We start from the raw sequence: 19,551 nt of genomic DNA on the forward strand, positions 1-19,551 counted from the left end.
GCATGAGGTGGCCAAGTATTGGAGTTTCAGCTTTAACATCAGTCCTTCCAATGAACACCCAGGACTGGTCTCCTTTAGAATGGACTGGTTGGATCTCCTTGCAGTCCAAGGGACACTCAAGAGTCTTCTCCAACACCACAGTTCAAAAGCATCAGTTCTTTAGTGCTCAGCTTTCTTCACAGTCCAACTCTCACATCCACACATGACCACTGGAAAAACCATAGCCTTGACTGGACGGACCTTTGTTGGCAAAGTAAGGTCTCTGCTTTTGAATATGCTGTCTAGGTTGGTCATAACTTTCCTTCCAAGGAGTAAGCGTCTTTTAATTTCATGGCTGCAGTCACCATCTGCAGTGATTTTGGAGCCCAAAAAAATAAAGTCTGACACTGCTTCCACTGTTTCCCCATCTACTTCCTGTGAAGTGATGGGACCAGATGCCATGATCTTAGTTTTCTGAATGTTGAGCTTTAAGCCAACCTTTTCCTCTCCTCTCTCACTTTCATCAAGAGGCTCTTTAGCTCCTCTTCACTTTCTGCCGTAAGGGTGGTTTCATTTGCATATCTAAGGTTATTGATATTTCTCCCGACAATCTTGATTCCAGCTTGTGCTTCTTCCAGCCCAGCATTTCTCATGATGTACTCTGCATAGAAGTTAAATAAGCAGGGTGACAATATACAGCCTTGACGTACTCCTTTTCCTATTTGGAACCAGTCTGTTGTTCCATGTCCAGTTCTAACTGTTGCTTCCTGACCTGCATATAGGTTTCTCAAGAGGCAGATCAGGTGGTCTGGTATTCCCATCTTAGTGTCTTATAAACAACAGACATTTATTTCTCATGGTTCTGGAAACTGAAAAGTCCAGGATTGAGACTCCAGCAGGTTCTGTGTCTGGTGGGAATCTGCTTCCTGGTTCACAGATGCTGTGTTTTCGCTGTGTCCTCACATGGCAGAAGAGCCAGGGAGCTCTTTGGGGTCTCTTTTATGAGGGCACTAAACCCATTCATGAGGGCTCCACCCTCGTGACTTAAATAACCTGCCAAAGCCCCCACCTTCTAACACCATAACCTAGCACATTAAGTTTCAACCTATAAGTTTTGAAGGAGCACAAACATGCAGTTTATGGCTATCTCTGTATGCCTACCTTAGCTTTGGAGTTCAGATGTGATGACAGAGAGGGAGATGGGAAAGGCAGAAGTAAATGAAACATCTTGGGGCCAAGATGATCACACAGTAAATCACAGCTCATGCCATTTGCTCAACAGCCCTGCCAACAGGTCCAGAGAGCTATTATTAGTTCTATTTTACAGCTGAGAAACACAAATCCAAAGAGGGTAAATGACTTGTTCAAACACACCTGTGACAAAAACTCAGATGTTTCCCCTCAAGTTCAAGTCCAGGACTCTTTCTCTTCTCATCTTCATCCTCCTAAGCCCTGCCTTGGCAATCTTGTGGTGAATCTTCAGCCTTAAAGTTTCATAACATTCTCATGAAATAATTGCTCTGATAACTGAGAATCAGCACAGTCTGCATTTTAGGCACCGAAGTCCTGAAACTCAGAGAGGTGAAGAGCTCTGGCTTAAAACCAAGTCCTTGCAGCTATAGGACAAAACATGGTCCCATCCAATGGGACCATGCTGGAAATGCATAATTAATAGTTGTATGGATACAGAATCATTTTGGGTAGTTTCCCAATGAAAAATCAATGGTGCAGTCACAGTGGCCATAGGTGCAGGACCAGGCAGTGTTGTTGGCTAACATTAATCACTGCACAGCCATAAAAGAGAAGGGGCTTTGTACTTACCTTGCTGGAGCACACTTACTCAGCAGAGGGAAGAGGTATGATTCCTACACTCCATCATCTGTATCCACCCAGGGACTCCAAGATCAGAGGCAGCATTTAACATCAGTGTGACTGTCAGCTTCTGAAGACAGACACATCTGCAGCCTACGCCCCCTCTCCCACTCAGACCCAAGCTACTGAAATCAGTCCATAAGAAGGCAGGAGACAGGCTTTAGTGTCTGTTAGTATCTCCCCTAAGAGGCTAGATGAAGCAAAATACATATGTGCTAAGTCACCTCAGTTGTGTCTGATTCTTTGTGACCCCATGGACTGTAGCCCGCCAGGCTTCTCTGTCCACAGGGATTCTCCAGGCAAGAATACTGGGGTGGGTTGCCATGCCCTCCTCCAGGGGATCTTCCTGACCCAGGGATAGAACCTATGTCTCTTATGCCTCTTGTATTGGCAAGTGGGTTCTTTATCACTAGCACCACCTGGGAAGCAAAATATGAGACTACAGTAAATGAGATATACTCTTACTATGAGCAGACATCATTTCTGTGTTGCAGTCTTCAGAAGTCAATGTCACAGCCAGTACTCAGCCTAGATGGAGCTTAAGAGCATGATCTCTGAACAGACAACCTGCATTTGTATCTGAGCTCTGCTGCTTAGGGTCTGTGCAGTCCTAGGCATGTTGTTTAACCCTTCTGTACCTCAGTTTATCATCCCTGATGTAGGAATAATAATTAATAACACCCACTATGGAAAGTTATTGTCAGGATTAAATGATTTGCTACATATGAAACACTTAGAAATGGAAGCAAGTATAAAATCCGCTGGGCTTCCCAGGTGACGCTAGTGCTAAAGAACCCACCTGCCAGTGCTGGAGACATAAGAGACGCGGGTTCAATCCCTGAGTCAGGAAGATCCCCTGGAGGAGGGCATGGCAACCCACTCCAGTATTCTTGCTTGGAGAATCCCATAGACAGAGGAGCCTAGCAGGCTACAGTTCACAGGGTTGCATGGAGTCAGACATGACTGAAACGACTTAGCGCACACAGTCATAAAATCCGTGAGAATAAATATGAAATCAGTGTTTTCTTTTCCTGTCTACCTATCTTACCGCTTTGGAAGTGGTCTAAACCATTTAGATCACTTAAAGTGAGGCACCCACTAAAGTCTCTTCCAGCTCAAAGCTTCCCTGGTTCTGTGTCAGGCTTCAACTACATCTCCAAGAGTGGACCGTGGACAGGCAGCACCGGTGTCATCAGGGAGCTTGATAGAAATGCAAATTCTTCTATGACATAACATGCTCTCCAGGTGATTTTTAAAGTTGGAGTAGCATTGTCTCAGAATCTTCTCTTCACTAAGAAACTTCAAGCTAGATGCTCATATTCAGTCAGGAGCCCCACCCATGGGGCTCTTAACACTGTACCTGCAGAGACCAGTGGAGAAGGAAATGCAGCCCACTCCAGTATTCTTGCCTGGAGAATCCCAGGGATGGAGGAGCCTGGTGGGCTGCCGTCTATGGGGTCATACAGAGTCGGACATGACTGAAGCGACTTAGCAGCAGCAGCAGCAACAAAGACCAAACGTCTTCATTGTTCTCTCCTTTGACTGGCAGATCAGTTGGAAGCACGGGGTTTAGAGGGATTTTTTTAGTTCTTCAACACAACCAGCTCAGTTGTTTAAGAAAAGAATGATATTTATTTATTTTTAAAAGATTTTTTGATGTGGACCATTTTTGAAGTCTTTGTTGAATTTGTTACAATATTGCTTCTCTTTTATGCTTTGGTTTGTTGGCTGAGAGACCTGAAATCTTAGCTCAGAGAGATGTGAAATCTTAGCTCCCTGACTAGGAATCAAAGCTGCACCCTCTGCATTGAAAGGAAAAGTCTTAGCCACTGGACCACCAGGGAAGTCCCAAGAGTGATATTTAGCGTGAGAGGACAGTCCTGGCTGGGGCAATTCCAGGAGTGATGCGTGGAACTGACCCTGGTGACACAGATGGTAAAGAATATGCCTGCAATGCAGGAGACCCGGGTTCAAAGTGGGCGTGGCAACCCACTCTGGTATTCTTTTCTGGAGAATTCCATGGACAGAGGAGCCTGGTGGGCTACAGTCCATGGGGTCGCAAAGAGTTAGACACAGCTGAGTGACTAACACTTTCACTTCTTTCTGCATGGGGCTGAATTCTCCCCCCTAGTTTTCATATGATATGATCTTAGATCAGATTTCCACCTCCCATCCAGTGTTGTGGTCCAAATGAGTTTGTAAACTGGAGGTTGCAGCTTTGTGATGCAACCTTGAGGGATGGCCTCCAGTTGCATTTTTTTTTTTTTTTAATTTGAGTCTAGCTAAGCTCATGAGGAAACTCCGAGAAGTCATTCTCTGACATGAAGAGACCATTAGGCAATAAAAATTGGTCAATAGTGTTTGCTAAGTTTTCTCAAAATTCAAGCAGTTACCGTAAGTAATCACTGCAGATTTCTAAAGAGGAGAAAAGAATAAGTGAATGAACTTTGACACTGACCTTGAACTCTCTCCCCACTCCTGTGTTTCATTGCATGTATTTATTCCAGGCTCTATCCCTTTTATGATCAACTAACATAAATATAAAACACAACATTCCTAATGTGCACTTCTTTGATGTTCTGTAGGGCATAGTTCTTCTCAAGTTACTTCTTGAGCAACAGTGAAACCATTACTTATCCAGTTTTCTTCCCAAGCTGAAAAATGTTAGCCAACACACAGCCTTCTGATACATTACAGCATCTCTTGGATCTTCTATTTTTTTTTTAAATAAGTATCTTTTAAAAATTATTTATTCTTTTTTTTTTTTTGGCTGCGCACTGGCTTTCTCTTGTTGCAGAGAGTGGGGGCTGCTCTCTAGATGCAGGTGCACTGGCCTCGTTACAGTGGCTGCCCTTGTTGCAGCGCATGGGCTTGATGGTGAGTGGGCTTCAGTAGTTGTTGTACGTGGGCTTAGTTGCTCTGCCGCATGAGGGCTCTTCCTGGACCGGGGATAAAACTGGCGTCTACCCTGCATTCTTACCACTGGACCACCAGGGAAGCTCTTAGGTCTGCTTCTTAAGAGTCATTCTACTGTGGACGCACAACGCCATTCAAGTTTCAGCAACCCCTTGGCCACACCTTTGATGGACCAGCCTGTTTCCTCGACAGTGTACATACCTCCATTGTCATAGCAACACCTCTCAAAGACTTTTATCGTAACATATCCTTCACGCCTTTGACAAAGATCTGACTCTGCCATCATTTTGTCTGTTCTGTCAAAGCTGAATGTCTCTCCCCAGCTGCCAAGCTGTTTGCTAGCTCTGCCACCCATTACATCAAGAGAAGTCTTCTTCATTTTCGTTTTCATTCCAGAAAACTCGTGTGCCATTTTCATCACTCCACTTACCTCATCCCACCTCCAGTGCACCACACATACCACCGCACATGCCCCCAATGATGCACTTCACTCATCCTGAGATCTTCTTCCTCCTTTCCTTCCAGTTGTCCTCAAGTACTGTGGCAGCTGCTGCTGCTGCTGCTGCTAAGTCGCTTTAGTCATGTCCGACTCTGTGCGACCCCATAGACGGCAGCCCACCAGGCTCTCCTGTCCCTGGGATTCTCCAGGCAAGAACACTGGAGTGGGTTGCCATTTCCTTCTCCAATGCAGGAAAGTGAAAAGTGAAAGTGAAAGTGAAGTCACTCAGTCCTGTCCGACTCTCAGTGACCCCATGGACTGCAGCCTACCAGGCTCCTCCATCCATGGGATTCTCCAGGCAAGAGTACTGGAGTTCTTACTAAATATTGCCTCCTGTCCCCACTGTCCTTATATGCCCTGCTACTGCTGTATCCACACTACCTTGCTTTGCAGATATCTCCAAGCAATGTTCATATATAAGTTCTTGTTAGATAGATTACTAGTGAAGATTGGAGGCAGCAGAGAACTTCCCATTGCTTTTGTTAATGCTATAGTTGCGGGACCAATCCAGAGAGTTGAGATCAGTAGAATGAATGCTCAGCATGAAGTGGGCGCTCACTACATGTTATTCATCGATGGCAAAAAAATAAGTTGCTTGATCTTCTGAAGACAACCAGGGCGGAAAAAGCAGTTTGGAATCCTCTTCAGCGAGGCATACTGTAGAGAGCTCTAAGGAGACACAATTAGAAACCGTCTTTTCTGTTTTCATGTAAACAGTAAAAGCACGTATGTGAAAAAATATGAGGCCGACTGTGGCTTTTTGGATGGCTGCACACTTCTCTTCTGCTCTGAATGCTTGCCTGGTTTGCATTACGATTTCCTTCCTTGTTGGAAAACGACATAGACTTTCTCCCTTTCTTTGGAAGAAGCAGGACCTGTTGGAAATGTGAGGCTCCAGGATTGAAATGCAATGGGCTTGGCTCTAGTGCTCTGTAGTGCATTTCTTGACAAGTCCTGAAAAGACTATTGAATTCTGGCCTGAGCTTTTTTTTTTCCTGCAGTATTTGGATGGGATTCAGCTGCCATGTTTGGCCGGATTGAGTAATCAAAAGAGTTTTTTTTTTTTTTTCTTTCTCGGCAGTTTTATGTACAATTTCATCCTTTAGAGTTCAAATGGAATATTTTACTGCTAATGCAAATGCTTTTGAATGCAATAGAATCATAGCTCTTTCATAAGCAAACAATCCATCTTTTTAAATGACGTGGAAACAGGCAAAAACATAAACTGATCGTGTGATCCTGATAGAAAATCTGCCAGGTAGGTGGTGAGTTTACTAGGGGATACCAAGTTGCATTGGAGTTTTTTTTTTTTTAGTTCAACACGCATTTTGGATGAACTTTTACTTAACTGTAGAAATTTTTCCCTCTTTTGTTTGATATGATAAAAGTACTGTATCCATCTTTTCTGCAGTGTTTGTAGCTGGTGTGAGTTTGGTGGGCTAGGAGTTTTGATGCTCTCTAGTCAACTTCAAAGGGCTGCTGGCCTTTGAATCTACTCCATCTCTAAAATTCTAGCTTTAATGATCGGATGAGCCTGCAGTTTTTTCCTTTGTGATTAAAAAAGGGAGAAGCCAAAATGTGTTTATTATTCTGCAAATACTTGAGATGATAGGATCCCCAGTGGTGCACTGTGTCCTGGAAATGAGAACTGGTCCAATCACAGACTCCTTCAAGCCAAGGGAGGGACATTAACAAGTCGGGGAAACAGAGTGACATGACGTCAGTGGGTGATTGTGCAGTGCTGTCTGCTAAACAGGGCTGGCCTTGTGCCTTTCAGGGTCCCTGCAAGTCATGAACAAAACCAGAAAGATTATGGAGCGTGGGGGGGCCACCTTCACCAATGCCTTCGTGACCACGCCCATGTGCTGCCCCTCGCGCTCCTCCATGCTCACCGGCAAGTACGTGCATAACCACAACATCTACACCAACAACGAGAACTGCTCTTCCCCCTCCTGGCAGGCGGTGCACGAGCCTCGGACGTTTGCGGTCTATCTGAACAGCACCGGCTACAGAACAGGTAAAGGGGAAACTTCCAGGCCTTCATTCCGTGAACTCTGGTAACGCATCTCAGAAAAATGCACTATGTGATGAAATCTGTGACCTTCCAATCAGTCCCTAAGTGGAAGGAGTCTCCCTCTGCATCCCTTACTTTTCTCTCTGATGAATGTCCCAGCCGGAGATCCCTTAGAGAAAAGCCAGAATGATTCTCAGTGGACGCGTGAAGGACAAGTTGTCCCCATCAGTGCGTGCATGTGTGTTTGCTCAATCACTGAATCACGTCCTACTCTTTGCGATCCCATGGACTGTAGCTTGCCAGGGTCCTCTGTTCCATCAGAGCACCCAGCAATTGGAATTTTCCAGACAGCCTGCAACTGAAGAGTTTCTATCCCATGAGCCTGCTTACCTCAACCTCCCAAATTTCCAGGTCCTGGTACCAACTGAGCACATTCTTGAATGCAGAGCACCTATCCCAGGATCTGGAACACAATAGATTATCAAAATTATTTACTGAATTCATAAATAGCTGAATGAAATAATCCAATGAGGTGTACTTTATTAATTCACCTATTTACTTACTCATAATCAATAGGATTCTGCTTTTCTTTAGCTTCATTGTGGTTACTTTTAGATCTCAAATGTTCATCCTTATTTTCCAGGAAAGGAGGGCATCCCATGGTACACCTTTTATCACCGTTTAACCTACATAGATGAGGGGTGTGGTTAACTGGTGTCTTGCATATTAGGGACCTCCTTCCAGAGAGATCGTGAACATCAGGCCAATCGTTCTAAGAAATAAGCAAGGCTCCTTCCTGTATGATTGACCCAAAGCCTTTATTCTCCAAGCATTTAAATGCTCTTGTTAGGTTTTCTGAGCATTTCTTTTTTTTAATTTTTATTTATTTTTTATTATTTTAAACTTAGCCACATGTGGCCAATAGCTACCATATTGTATTAGACAGCACAGTTTCCACTATCTTTTGGGGAGTGGAACCATTTTAACAGAATTAGGAGTGGGAAAGACATAGTCTGAGCATTTCCTATTTTAGGAAAGGAAACCCAGATATTGATTGAGGGATATAATGGAAAATAATTTTTTCAGAACCAACTAGACTTATTCATAAGAATTCAGGGTGTCATCATTAAAAACTTGGAAATGATTGTCAAGTCTACATATTCTCTATTCTGAAGATTTCAAAGGAAAGGATTTTGGATAAAGGTATTCTCTCTCAAATCTCTTCTAAAAATGAAATTAATCTTTCCCCTTGGATTTAGGAACTATGTGGTCATTGGCTTCTGTGCAGAGCACCTTGTGGGCACAATACTTGTTATTTATGGATGAAAACACTGACTGTGGAGATGATAGCATTGTCATCCGCAAACATCTCAAAGTCTCCACTCACAGAAGGAACTCCTCCCATGAGCCTCAAAGGTGTCTGCTTATGCTTCGGAAGGAAACTAGGTTACTCGGAGAGCCTTATCCTGAGTGTTTTCCCACATGAGTGGTTTAAATGTATAGCACCTTTCATCTGAGAGCTCTAAAACAATTTGCAAATCTCTCCAACATCCCTGTAGGGCTCATAAACAGCCAGTGTACTTGGCTCCATTTTATAACTGAGGTGAGGATTTCAAATACTGTGCGACCAGCTCAGAAGCAAAATCAGAAATGGTCCCCTGATGCCTGACTCCTGATTTTGACCACCAAATTGTGTTTTATTCATGGGAAGCATTGTGTGAAGTCAGTGCCTTTCAACTCTCACTGTCCCTGTAATTTAATTCCTAGTAGCAGAGACAGAGTTGGAACCTAGGGAGTTAGAACACTCGTCATATCCACACCAACGTGGTTGGGGTCTGTCCTAGGAAACAGAGATGTGGGTGACTACAAGAACCCTGCTGAGACTTAGAGCTGTTGACTATGGCTTGCTAATACATTTCAGGGCCAAATCAAGAAAGGGAAGAACGAAAAGAAGTCCGGAGAGAGACTGAACAGTGGTTTGGCTATAGTTGACAGTGTTTCATCGTGTACTCGAAATTTGCTAAGAGGCTAGATCTTGGGTGTTGTTATCACAATAGAAAATAATGGAAACTACTGAACATGTAAAGGGATGAGTATGTTGATTGGCTTGGCAATGGTTTTTGTTTCACAATGTTTTTGTATAGTGGGCCCTTGGGTTACAAACCTTAGAATGTTTGATTGTCAGTTATACTTAAGTAAAGCTGGGCCGTCGGAAAGAAAGGGGAAAAATTGGAAATTGGTATTTTGTGCTTGCTTCCTCTGTACCAGGCATTTTAGCTGAATTTTCTCACCTAATTCTTCCTGCAGCCTTGAAAGGATTTGCCCATATTGCCAGTGAAGAAACAGAAACTCAGGAGAGTTGGTCTGAGGTCACAAGCTAGTCAGTGACAGACTGAATCCAGCACACTTGACTCCATCTTTCTCCTTCCCATTATCTTATTTCCTGACATATGTTTCTATCATGCCTCATTCCAAAGTGCCTAATAGTGACACATAAAACATAATAGGATACAGAGCAATCAGGACCCTGTCCAGTAGAAATGGAGGGTAAACCAGTTCAAATCAAGGCAACAATATATACAAATATACAAACCACAGACATGCCACAGAATTGTGGAGAAAGGCTGCATATTTGAAGCTAAATTTCCAGATGGCAAAAGCAAAAATGGAAACGCCATCTAGCACAAAGTTCATTGGGTCACCAAGAAAAAACAAATCTGTTGCTTCTAAGAAGTGGAGTGTATTCTGGTACTTGTTTAAATTATCCTATGCTGTATCCACCCTACGGGCTTCCCTGGTGGCTCAGATGGTAAAGAGACTGCCTGCAATGCAGGAGACCTGGGTTCGATCCCTGGGTCAGGAAGACCCCCTGGAGAAGGAAATGGCAACCCACTCCAGTATCCTTGCCTGGAAAATCCCATGGTCAGAGGAGCCTGGCAATCTACAGTCCATGGGGTTGCAAAGAGTCAGACACGACTGAGCAACTTCACTATCACTATCACTATGCTGTATCCACCCTACAGTGGGTTACGAGAGCTTGAATAAACCTCAGAGATAATTTCATTCAGTTCTCTTATTCTCAAATGGTAAAGAATCCGCCTGCAATGGAGGAGACCCGGGTTCCATCCCTGGGTGGGAAAGATTCCCTGGAGAAGGGAATGGCAACCCACTCTAGTATTCTTGCCTAGAGAATCCCATGGAAAAAGCAGCCAGGTGGGATACAGTCCATGGGATCACAAAGAATCATATAGGACTGAGCAACTAAGCATATACAGATAAACAAATTTAAATATTCCACTTTTTTTTTTTTTTTACCTTTTGGCCACACTGCCCAAGAGGCATGTAGGATCTTAGTTCCCTGATCAAGGGAAGTACAAAGTGCTAACCACTGGACCACCAGGGAAGTCCCATCAGATGAACAAATTTAGACCCACAAGATAAGAGGACTTGCTGAAAATGATCCATCTGATGTTCTACTAGGAAGAGTGAGCAACAAGACCTTGGTCTTCAGGGCTCTTTCCAGTATAGTACCCTAGCCTTGTGGGTTAGGTCTAGGAGGAAACTGCAGACAATCAGCCTTTCCCAGGGACAACTAGCAGTCTGGTGGTGCAGTCCATCGGGCCTGCTTCAGTCAGTTCTCTTCTTCAGGAAGAGGAGATGTGCTTCTGGAAATTAACTCATATTCTGTAGCCAACCTTCTTCCCTGGGGTCTAGACACTTAGGTAATAATGGAATTTACAGTGAGTCATTCTACAAAGTAAAGGAATTCTTTAAGGAAAACAGGACTTTTCCAAATGCTTAAGACTTTTTCAAACACTCTGCTAGGAATAGAAAATGGATGATGTGCACCCAGGAAAATAAATTTTGAGAGTGCCCACTAGTAAATCGGAAAAGGTAAAAATTGGAGGGCTAAAACAGCAGTGATAATGAGCTATATAATGTAAATTCATCTTTAGTGGGAAAATATTGATATGTCTCAGACAATTAGGAAGTAAAGATGTCTCTGTGACAATAATTATCAATCCAACCAGGGACAGAGACTCATTTGAAAATCTACAAATAAGCACATCAGGATGATAGACATCTGAGGAAATTAAGAGAATTGGTGTGTAGGTTTTAAACCATTGCATAATTATTTATGAACCACTAAACTAGTGGGGGGAGCCAATATATAAAGATTTTATTGTTTTCCTAACATTAAATGCATCATTTAGAACATTTAGCTGAGAACATAGGAAAAATAATGACGGAAGCTGTATTATACATAAAGATCCATCTAGCAAGAAGCACAAAGCAGTAATCAGTTTTACGAAGAACAACCCAGAGAAGACAAACTACTGAGAGGCTTATTTTGGGAGGTATCCAGAGTACATGGATTTAAATGAATTGATCCAGTATTGTACTTACCGTTGTATGACATTATTTTCTTTTTTCAGAACCAAGGCATATTTTTGGACTGACTATAACCTAAATTTTTCTAACTTTACTCATGGAAAATATGACTTCACAACAGCTTAAATGTTTAAGAAAGGAAAATAAAATAACATTTCTATTGCGTTTTATGTTCTAAGTGAAATGGTAACAATATTGTATTATCTATCATAAAAAGGAAAATTCTACCTGATTATCCACTCAAAAATTTTTAGTTTAAATTTCTTTTGAGAGGAGAGACATGAATGTAACACCTGGCATAAATTTTAAAGTGACAGTAATAATCCATAATTGAGAGGTAGCATCAAGTATTAAGGGGAAAACCCTGAACCAAATGGTGGAGAACTGGAATCACGTCCTTACTTTGCCTTGAACTTATTTTGAGAACTTTTCCAGGCCAGTTTTCTAACCTATAGAATGCAGAGATAGGACTAGAGGGATTCCTTAGTTCTCTTTCCTATCCAAAATTATATTGTAATTTTCTTATAATCACTGTAATCATACTGATTCCTTTAAAAATGGTAGTGCTCAAATTATAATATAACACAGGATTTGTAAATTCACAGGTGAATTAAATTTTAGTCATACTAATTCTGCTTCATATCACTGGGGTGGAAGGGACAATATTTAATAAAGACCTGCAATAAAATTGTTATGTAAAGAATTATTTTTGTAACAAAACACTGCAGACAAATTAATCATTTTTTATGTGTCTTTTTACATTATAAAATTTATGTTACTTATAAAGTGAAACTAAAGTCACTCAGTCGTGTCCAATTCTACACAGTCCCATAGATTGTAGCCCGCCAGGCTCTCTGTCCATGGAATTCTCCAGGCAGGAATACTGGAATGGGTTGCCATTCCCTTCTCCAGGGAATCTTCCAGACCCAGAGATAGATCCTGGGTTTTCTTCATTTCAGTCAGATTCTTTACAGCCTGAGCCACCAGGAAGGCCCCACGTTACTTATGGCAAGTATATTTATTCTCTAGTATGAGATGTTTTAGAATGTATTAATAGAGTTCACTAAAAGTAAAACAAACTAATATTCTTATTTTTATGAATGATAGTATTATGGATTTTTGATAAGTACCCAAAAACCAAATACCATAATATGCTATTAATTAAGTCACATTCTGCTTAAAACTATAGTAGACTTTGATCCATAAAGAGATATAAAGTAAGATTCCTGTCTTTGCTAGACTTCCAGTCTAGTTGGGGAAACCAAACTCATGTATACGAGGTGACATAAGAGTAAATCATATTTTTAACTTGGTTCAAAATTATGTAAATTTATAGTTACTATTAGTGAAGTCCTGCCACCCCAAATCTAATCATTGCAAGGAGTGAGAGCTCAATTAGTACATTGTTGCATTAAATAACATTTGACTTCTCTACAGCATCAGAAATCTTTTGTATATGTAGTTACTATTGCAAATCTAAAAATAAAAGCTTTTGCCTCAAATAGTTCAAGGAAATTTTTCTAAGGGTTGTGTAACAGGTAGTTTTGGACAGAAGTAGTGTGGACTTAAGTCAACAGTCATTATGATCAGGTCTTTCTGATCTTTCTCCCTGTCACCCAACCCCACCTGCCACCTTCTAAACAGCTGTGAAGGGAAGTGTTTAATGGCCCAGAGAAGAGAGGAGGGGTAGATGGTGTGCTGGTGACATATTCAGACAGTAGTTGAGTTGAATTGCCAAAGCTAAAGGATTGAAAACCTTCAAACTACACGTAATATAATGGCAGTATGGGCAAGAAAATGAAGTTCACCTTCGAGATGGAGGAAGAGATTTAGTGCATCTGGAGGAAAATAATTAGAATCCCAGATAATCAATTGCAGAGCACTGCCAGGAAGTGTTGTTGAAAGAGGCCAGGGGTAATTACAAATGAGCCTCAGTGTTCAAAGGTGACACTAAAGGCTGAGTAACTTGACGCTGACAACACTGGGTACTGCCTCATGATGCACAAGGCCTCGTCTCCCTTGGAGCCAAGAGTGATGGGTGAGGACACATTTGGAATAGTGAGTACATTTTTTACACCCCATTAACACAAAGACACGGAAAACCTGGAGGGAGTTCTGAAGTGAATAACAGGGACTATTAAGAGACTTAAAGGAATTGTTTATAAGGGGAGGATTAAGGGAAAGGGCGATAGCCATGGCAATGGGTAGAAAACAGTCCTAAATAACCTAATGAGTAAAACAATGAGGAAAGGGCAGGAATGACTTGGCCTGGCTTCCTTGAGAGGGGGGGGAAAAACAGAGAACAAAACTAAAAGTAGCAAGAAAAAAAAATCTAAAAAACTAATTAAGCAAGAAAATGTCAGCCAATTGGGAGGGAATTTGTTGCTACAAAAATGAATCAGATTAGGAAAGAAAACTGTGTAACCTCTCCAGCGATGTTTTCAGATGCACAGGGCAGAACTCTAGAACAGAATTTCCTTGCACTTCAGGAGGGTAAGTTATTTAAATCAGAACCCAGAGTTGAAAAGCTAATGATCATGGTGATGGTAATCATAATATTGGGGCTACCCAATGGTAAAGATTCTGCCTGCCAATGCAGGAGAATTGGGTTCCATCCCTGAGTTAGGAGGATTCCCCTGGAGGAGGAAAGGGCAACCCACTCCAGTATTCTTGCCTGGGGAGTTCCATGGACAAAGAAGCCTAGCCAGCTACAGTCCATGAGATCAAAAAGAGTCAGACACAACTTAGCAACTAAACAACAAACAAAAATCATAAAAATGTTGGGTTGGCCAAAAGGTCCATAAGATGTAGAAAAACCTGAACAAACTTTCTGGCCAACCCAGTACCAGCAGTGACAGTACTTAATAAGCCCTCATTATATGCCAGGTACTGTTTTCAGTGCTTTGCATATGTATTAATTCATTTTCATCTTCACAATATCCCTTCCGCTATTATCATCATCATCTTCATGGTTTTCCAACAAGAGAATTGGAAGTAGAGAGAGGTTAAGTAAGTCACCTCTGGACATGTAATTAGAAAGTAACAGAGCCAGGATTTGAACCCAGGCAGGCTGGCCCCAGGCTTTATATTCCTAACCACTATGATCTTTTATAAAAAGAGGGAAAAGTGGGAAAAAACCCTGAGGATGAGGAGCAGGCCAGGGGAAAGAGCTGGGCTCTTGGTTATCTAGTGAAAGGCTTCTGGAAACAGTCCCGTTCTGAAGTCATGCTGGTGGAGTGTGGCCTTGGTCTACTGCCTGGGACTCAAGTCCCGTTGCATTTTGTCAGAAAGGAAAATCATCTGTGGTTCAGTGTGAGAAGGTGGTTAGTCTCTGAAGATGAGAACATCTCATTAGAAGAATTCCTACAGCTCATAGGAAGTTCAGAGGGAAATCCTGAGTCACAGCTGACATGAGACCCTCTGACACTTTGTTCCATGCCTGTCTGTCTGCTCAGGAGCCCTGGCAGAATCCTTAAGCTGTGTATGTTTGACGAAGGGACCACCTGATTTATTCAGTCATTTGCAGATTCAACGTATAAACATTCATTCAGCAAGTAAACAAACATTGCTGTGTTCCTCAGACTTGAGTCAACTCTTCAAAGAAAATAAATCCAAAGAGAAGTATCAACTTTTGCACCTCTGAAACTCTACTCTATGAAAATATTTTGACCAAATTAGCTTTTTTTGAAAAATCATAACTCAATTGAAAACACAAAATTTAACAAGTCCAGAACTTGTAGAGTCCCAAGAATATGTGGGGGTCCATGAACCCCAGTTCAAGAAACTAAAATTAATGGAGCCCCTAGACTACACACTAGGATGGGAGGAGAGTGCACACAGATTAGATCAAGCAGTGTTTGTCTAAAAAAAAAACCTTACAGTGTAAGGGATATTGGCTTCCCCAGTGGCTTAGCAGTAAATAATCTGCCTGCAGTGTGGGTTGGGAAGATCCCCTGGAGGAGGAAATGGCACCCCACTCCAGTATTCTTGCCTGGGAAATCCCATGGACAGAGCAGCCTGGTGAGCTATGATCCATGGGGGTCACAGAAGATTCAGACTGGACTCGGTGACTAAACAACAACGTAAGGGAGATTAGGCTTATAGGTGAACATAACTGTTCCACAAGGAAGGATGAGAATGTGACATCAGAGCCACAGAGATAAAGTCCTGTGGAATCAGCGTAAAGACTGGGAGTGAAATGGCATGTGTTCTGGCCTGATTCATAGAGAGGGAGACGAAGAGAACAGCACAGGCAAAGGTGGAGAGGTGGAAACCAGAACACCTAGAGGCAACACAGTTGCTGGAGAGAGGTACGCATCACAGAGATGTACAAGATGGGGCTGGAAAGAGAGGGATCTTGTCCAGACAAAAGGAAGGCCTTGGACTGCAAGCTGTTAAACTCAACTGTGATTCTTCATCCAAGATTGCAAGAAGGTGATGTGACCTGAGCTGGTCTTCAGAAAGCTGATGGTGAGAGTGGAAAGACCCTGGAGCATGCATAGGAGAGATGGTCAGGAATCTGTGGGCCCCCAGAGGGGTGTCAAGTCAGAGAAACAATGAGAGGTCCCAGAGCTCTGACCCACTTAGAGCCTACAGGCAGCAGCTGCTGCATAGCAAGGTGAGCGAAGGGGTAGTTGAGGCAGGGAAAGTGCCACCAGGCCACGCCTGGTGAGTGATGATGCCACTCTGAGAATTAAAGGCTTTCTAAAGAAGTACATGTGCAAGGGAACATTATTCATTCCATTCTGGACAATTGCATTAAGAGCAAGAAAAACATTCAGATGGAGATATTCTACTGGTGGTTATATATCAAAGATGAAATCAAGCTAAATAGAGACTCCATAAAGACCCAGGAATGAAATATGTTGCATAAGTTTGAGATTCAGAAACATGTGCTTTAAGAGCAATACCAATAAAGTGCCTGGGTCCAGGATCTGTTTTCATCATTCCGAGCCAGTCAGCTAAGAACTTTCTTTATGTATGTAAGCGGAGGCATCTGTAATGAAGCCAGAAAGTGGGTTTGACATGGAAGGCATCTGGTTGAGCAGTGGTGTTTTTGTGGCACATATATCAATTCTTCTGTTTTACTGTAATTCTATGAAAATGAGTCATCAAGGTTGTAACCCCATGTTGCTAGACTTTTTGATTATCAGTAATAAGCACACATTTGTAAAATATACACAGTGTAAACAAGATGACATAAAATACATGTGACATAAAGGCACTGACCACACCCCATAGAAGCTGAGTTTATGAAGGTTCTTTGACACAGAAAACACATACTGTCCTGATAGGCAAAAACAAAGACAAGTTTTTCAATAATGTTTTTGTAATTCACAACTTTCAAGCAATATGTTGGAAAACTTACCCCAAAGACAACTTTCAGTACTGCACATCTCACACCGGCTACTTCTCTGATTATCGTGTAAACCTAACAAAAAGATTCATTCTGCTTTTATCCTGGAAGGACCACAAAAAAATTCATGCATTCGAAGTATCATGAACCTGATGGTGATTTTATTAAACTGTACTGTATTTATATAAACTATCCATGTACCTAGGCACTATTCTTATTTATTCAAAAGGAAAATGTATGTGGGTCACTTTGCCAAAGAATCAGAGTACATGGGATACCTTAGCATCCACTGTTACCTAGGTTAACTTTTGTTTCACTGTCTTTTTTTCAAGATGTAATTTCATGTCGATGCATTTAGTTATGATTGATCATTTCATATGAGAAAATAATCCTTCTTTCCCCCTTGCAGCCTTTTTTGGAAAATACCTCAATGAATATAATGGCAGCTACATCCCTCCTGGGTGGCGAGAATGGCTTGGATTAATCAAGAATTCTCGTTTCTATAATTACACTGTTTGTCGCAATGGCATCAAAGAAAAGCATGGATTTGATTATGCGAAGGTAATTTTCAGGCACTTTTACACTGCATCAATTTACTTCATGCATAATGGGAGAAAGTCATTTTCAGTATGTTAGCCTATCCACGAGATTGGCTTTCTATGTTCTCACAGTTTTAGAAAGAGAAATTTTAAGATAATTTTAAACTCCAGGCAAGAAAAAGGCTCTCAGGGAACACTGACTTTGAATAGTGGATTTTTTCCCCCCTTCATTAGGATGAAAGGCAATCAGCCTTTGATGAGAGTATTATCAAAAAAATCATAGATGCCTGTACTCCGTCTTGTGATAATTTTTGGTCTTCCCCCCTCTAGAAGACTTGTCCACATAATCATATGTTCATCTTGTACTGTTTTGCTTTTCATTAGGGTGAGAGTATATTCTGTCTGCGCCTTCAGATTTAGATGTAAGAATAAGAAAAGACAAGTGCAAAACTCAAAAGTTGGAAAACCACATTCTTTGCTTTTACCACACTTTGATATTGACAAGGACACCTGCCCATGGCAGCTAGAGTCCACAAAAGTCTGTAAGGCAGTCAGTCTTAGAATTTCCAAATCAGTTCATAGAAACAGAAGTGAACAGGTCCCAGAGTTCTCTAACAAATGGATCCCAGATTAGACTTTTTAAAATCTACACAGCTTTTGTGATTGCCAACTTAAAACGATTTCCAGATCGCAGGAGCGGAGGGGGAAACATCTTTAAATTTAGCCTGCTAATTAGCCTAAAATACCCTCTTCCCTCCTAACCATGTCCATCTCTTCCTCATTTATCTAAAAGAAGCTGAGAATCTGCTCCAACTAGCATAGATCTCTGTGAAAAAGCCATTGGTAGAAATCAGAAAGAGGAGACTTGATCTAATTTTGGCACATCGCTATCCTTATGCTTGGCCTGATTTGAGCTCAAGGAACTTGGCGGGGGAGATAAAGTGTAAGTCTCCTTTCATACCCTCCAGAAAACAATGCATGCAAATGAATTCACAAACATTGCTAATAGGTTTCCAAACTCATCAGAGTTGTGAGCTGGCAGAAACCTTGGAGGCAGGTTTGAGCAATGCCCTACAAAGTGCACTAATTGTCACTGCTCCCATTTTTTATCTGTGGGGATACTTGTCATGCTCCTTGTTGAAGCTATTAACCTTTCTTTCCCTGTTGTCCTAAGGAGAGCAAAGCAATCAAGATTCCCTCCAAAGACTAAATCAGCGTATCTTGCCCATTATCACAGCTGATTAAGTGTCAAAGACAACTGTGTCGAAAAGAATATAGATCGTTTTTTTAGAAAGAGAGGAAAGGAATGAAACAGAGACTTCCATGGAAGGAGGTGATAGCCTGTGGGCTTGTCCTAAGAAGGACATGTGACATAGGCTTGGTCCCTTGGGCATGGCTTTTGCAGCTGTTCTGGTCCTTGAATCTACATGCGATTAGTCATGCCTAGAAGCCTCTGACAGTGCACATTGCCTGAGAGCTTTCTGAATAAACTTTACACTGGAGTTCCAGGCCAATGATACACACTTAGAGGAAGCAGGTGTTTTCAGTTTTCATCTTTTCTTTCTTTCTCCTTCCATCTCTTCCCCCACTCCCCCTTATAGTCTTGCATCAGCCCCTTGGATTATAGATTAAATTGTTCTATTAACAAGTCAGGCTCTAATCCCAACAGCTAGATCATTTTAGTTGTGCAATTAACAGAGTGTAATCCGCAGGAAATCAACTGCTCCCCATATTGAGTGTTTCAGATAAACTAATTTATAGAATGCTGCCCCTTTTCCCTGTGCATCCAGATTTTGGTCATGACTTTCATTGGCTATCATTGTGTAATTCTAACAGGTGAATTTTTAATTTCACGAAAAGATTTTTTGTGTGTGTGCATTTATGCGTGTATGTGTGTATGCATGTGCGTGTCTGCAACTGTGAATTTGTAGTGGGCGTGGGTATTTCCTGTCCTTGAAGCAATTAAATTTTTTTAAAACGAATT

The 19,551-nt window shown here is 41.8% G+C and overlaps 1 protein-coding gene across 7 annotated transcripts in view; it reads left to right on the forward strand.

Moving 5' to 3' along the window:
- The window catches only part of SULF1 (sulfatase 1), a 199,909-nt gene that overhangs the window by 113,850 nt on the left and 66,508 nt on the right, over window positions 1-19,551 (forward strand). For all 7 annotated transcript variants that reach the window (XM_027561145.1, XM_027561142.1, XM_027561140.1 and 4 more), the window contains 2 exons: window positions 7,044-7,283; window positions 17,438-17,589. In XM_027561145.1, the coding sequence (XP_027416946.1) occupies window positions 7,044-7,283; window positions 17,438-17,589 (392 nt within the window). Of the gene's footprint in view, window positions 1-7,043; window positions 7,284-17,437; window positions 17,590-19,551 lie in introns of those variants that run through there.

The sequence above is a fragment of the Bos indicus x Bos taurus genome, chromosome 14 (genome assembly GCF_003369695.1).
Source record: "Bos indicus x Bos taurus breed Angus x Brahman F1 hybrid chromosome 14, Bos_hybrid_MaternalHap_v2.0, whole genome shotgun sequence".
Classification (NCBI taxonomy): Eukaryota; Metazoa; Chordata; class Mammalia; order Artiodactyla; family Bovidae; genus Bos; species Bos indicus x Bos taurus.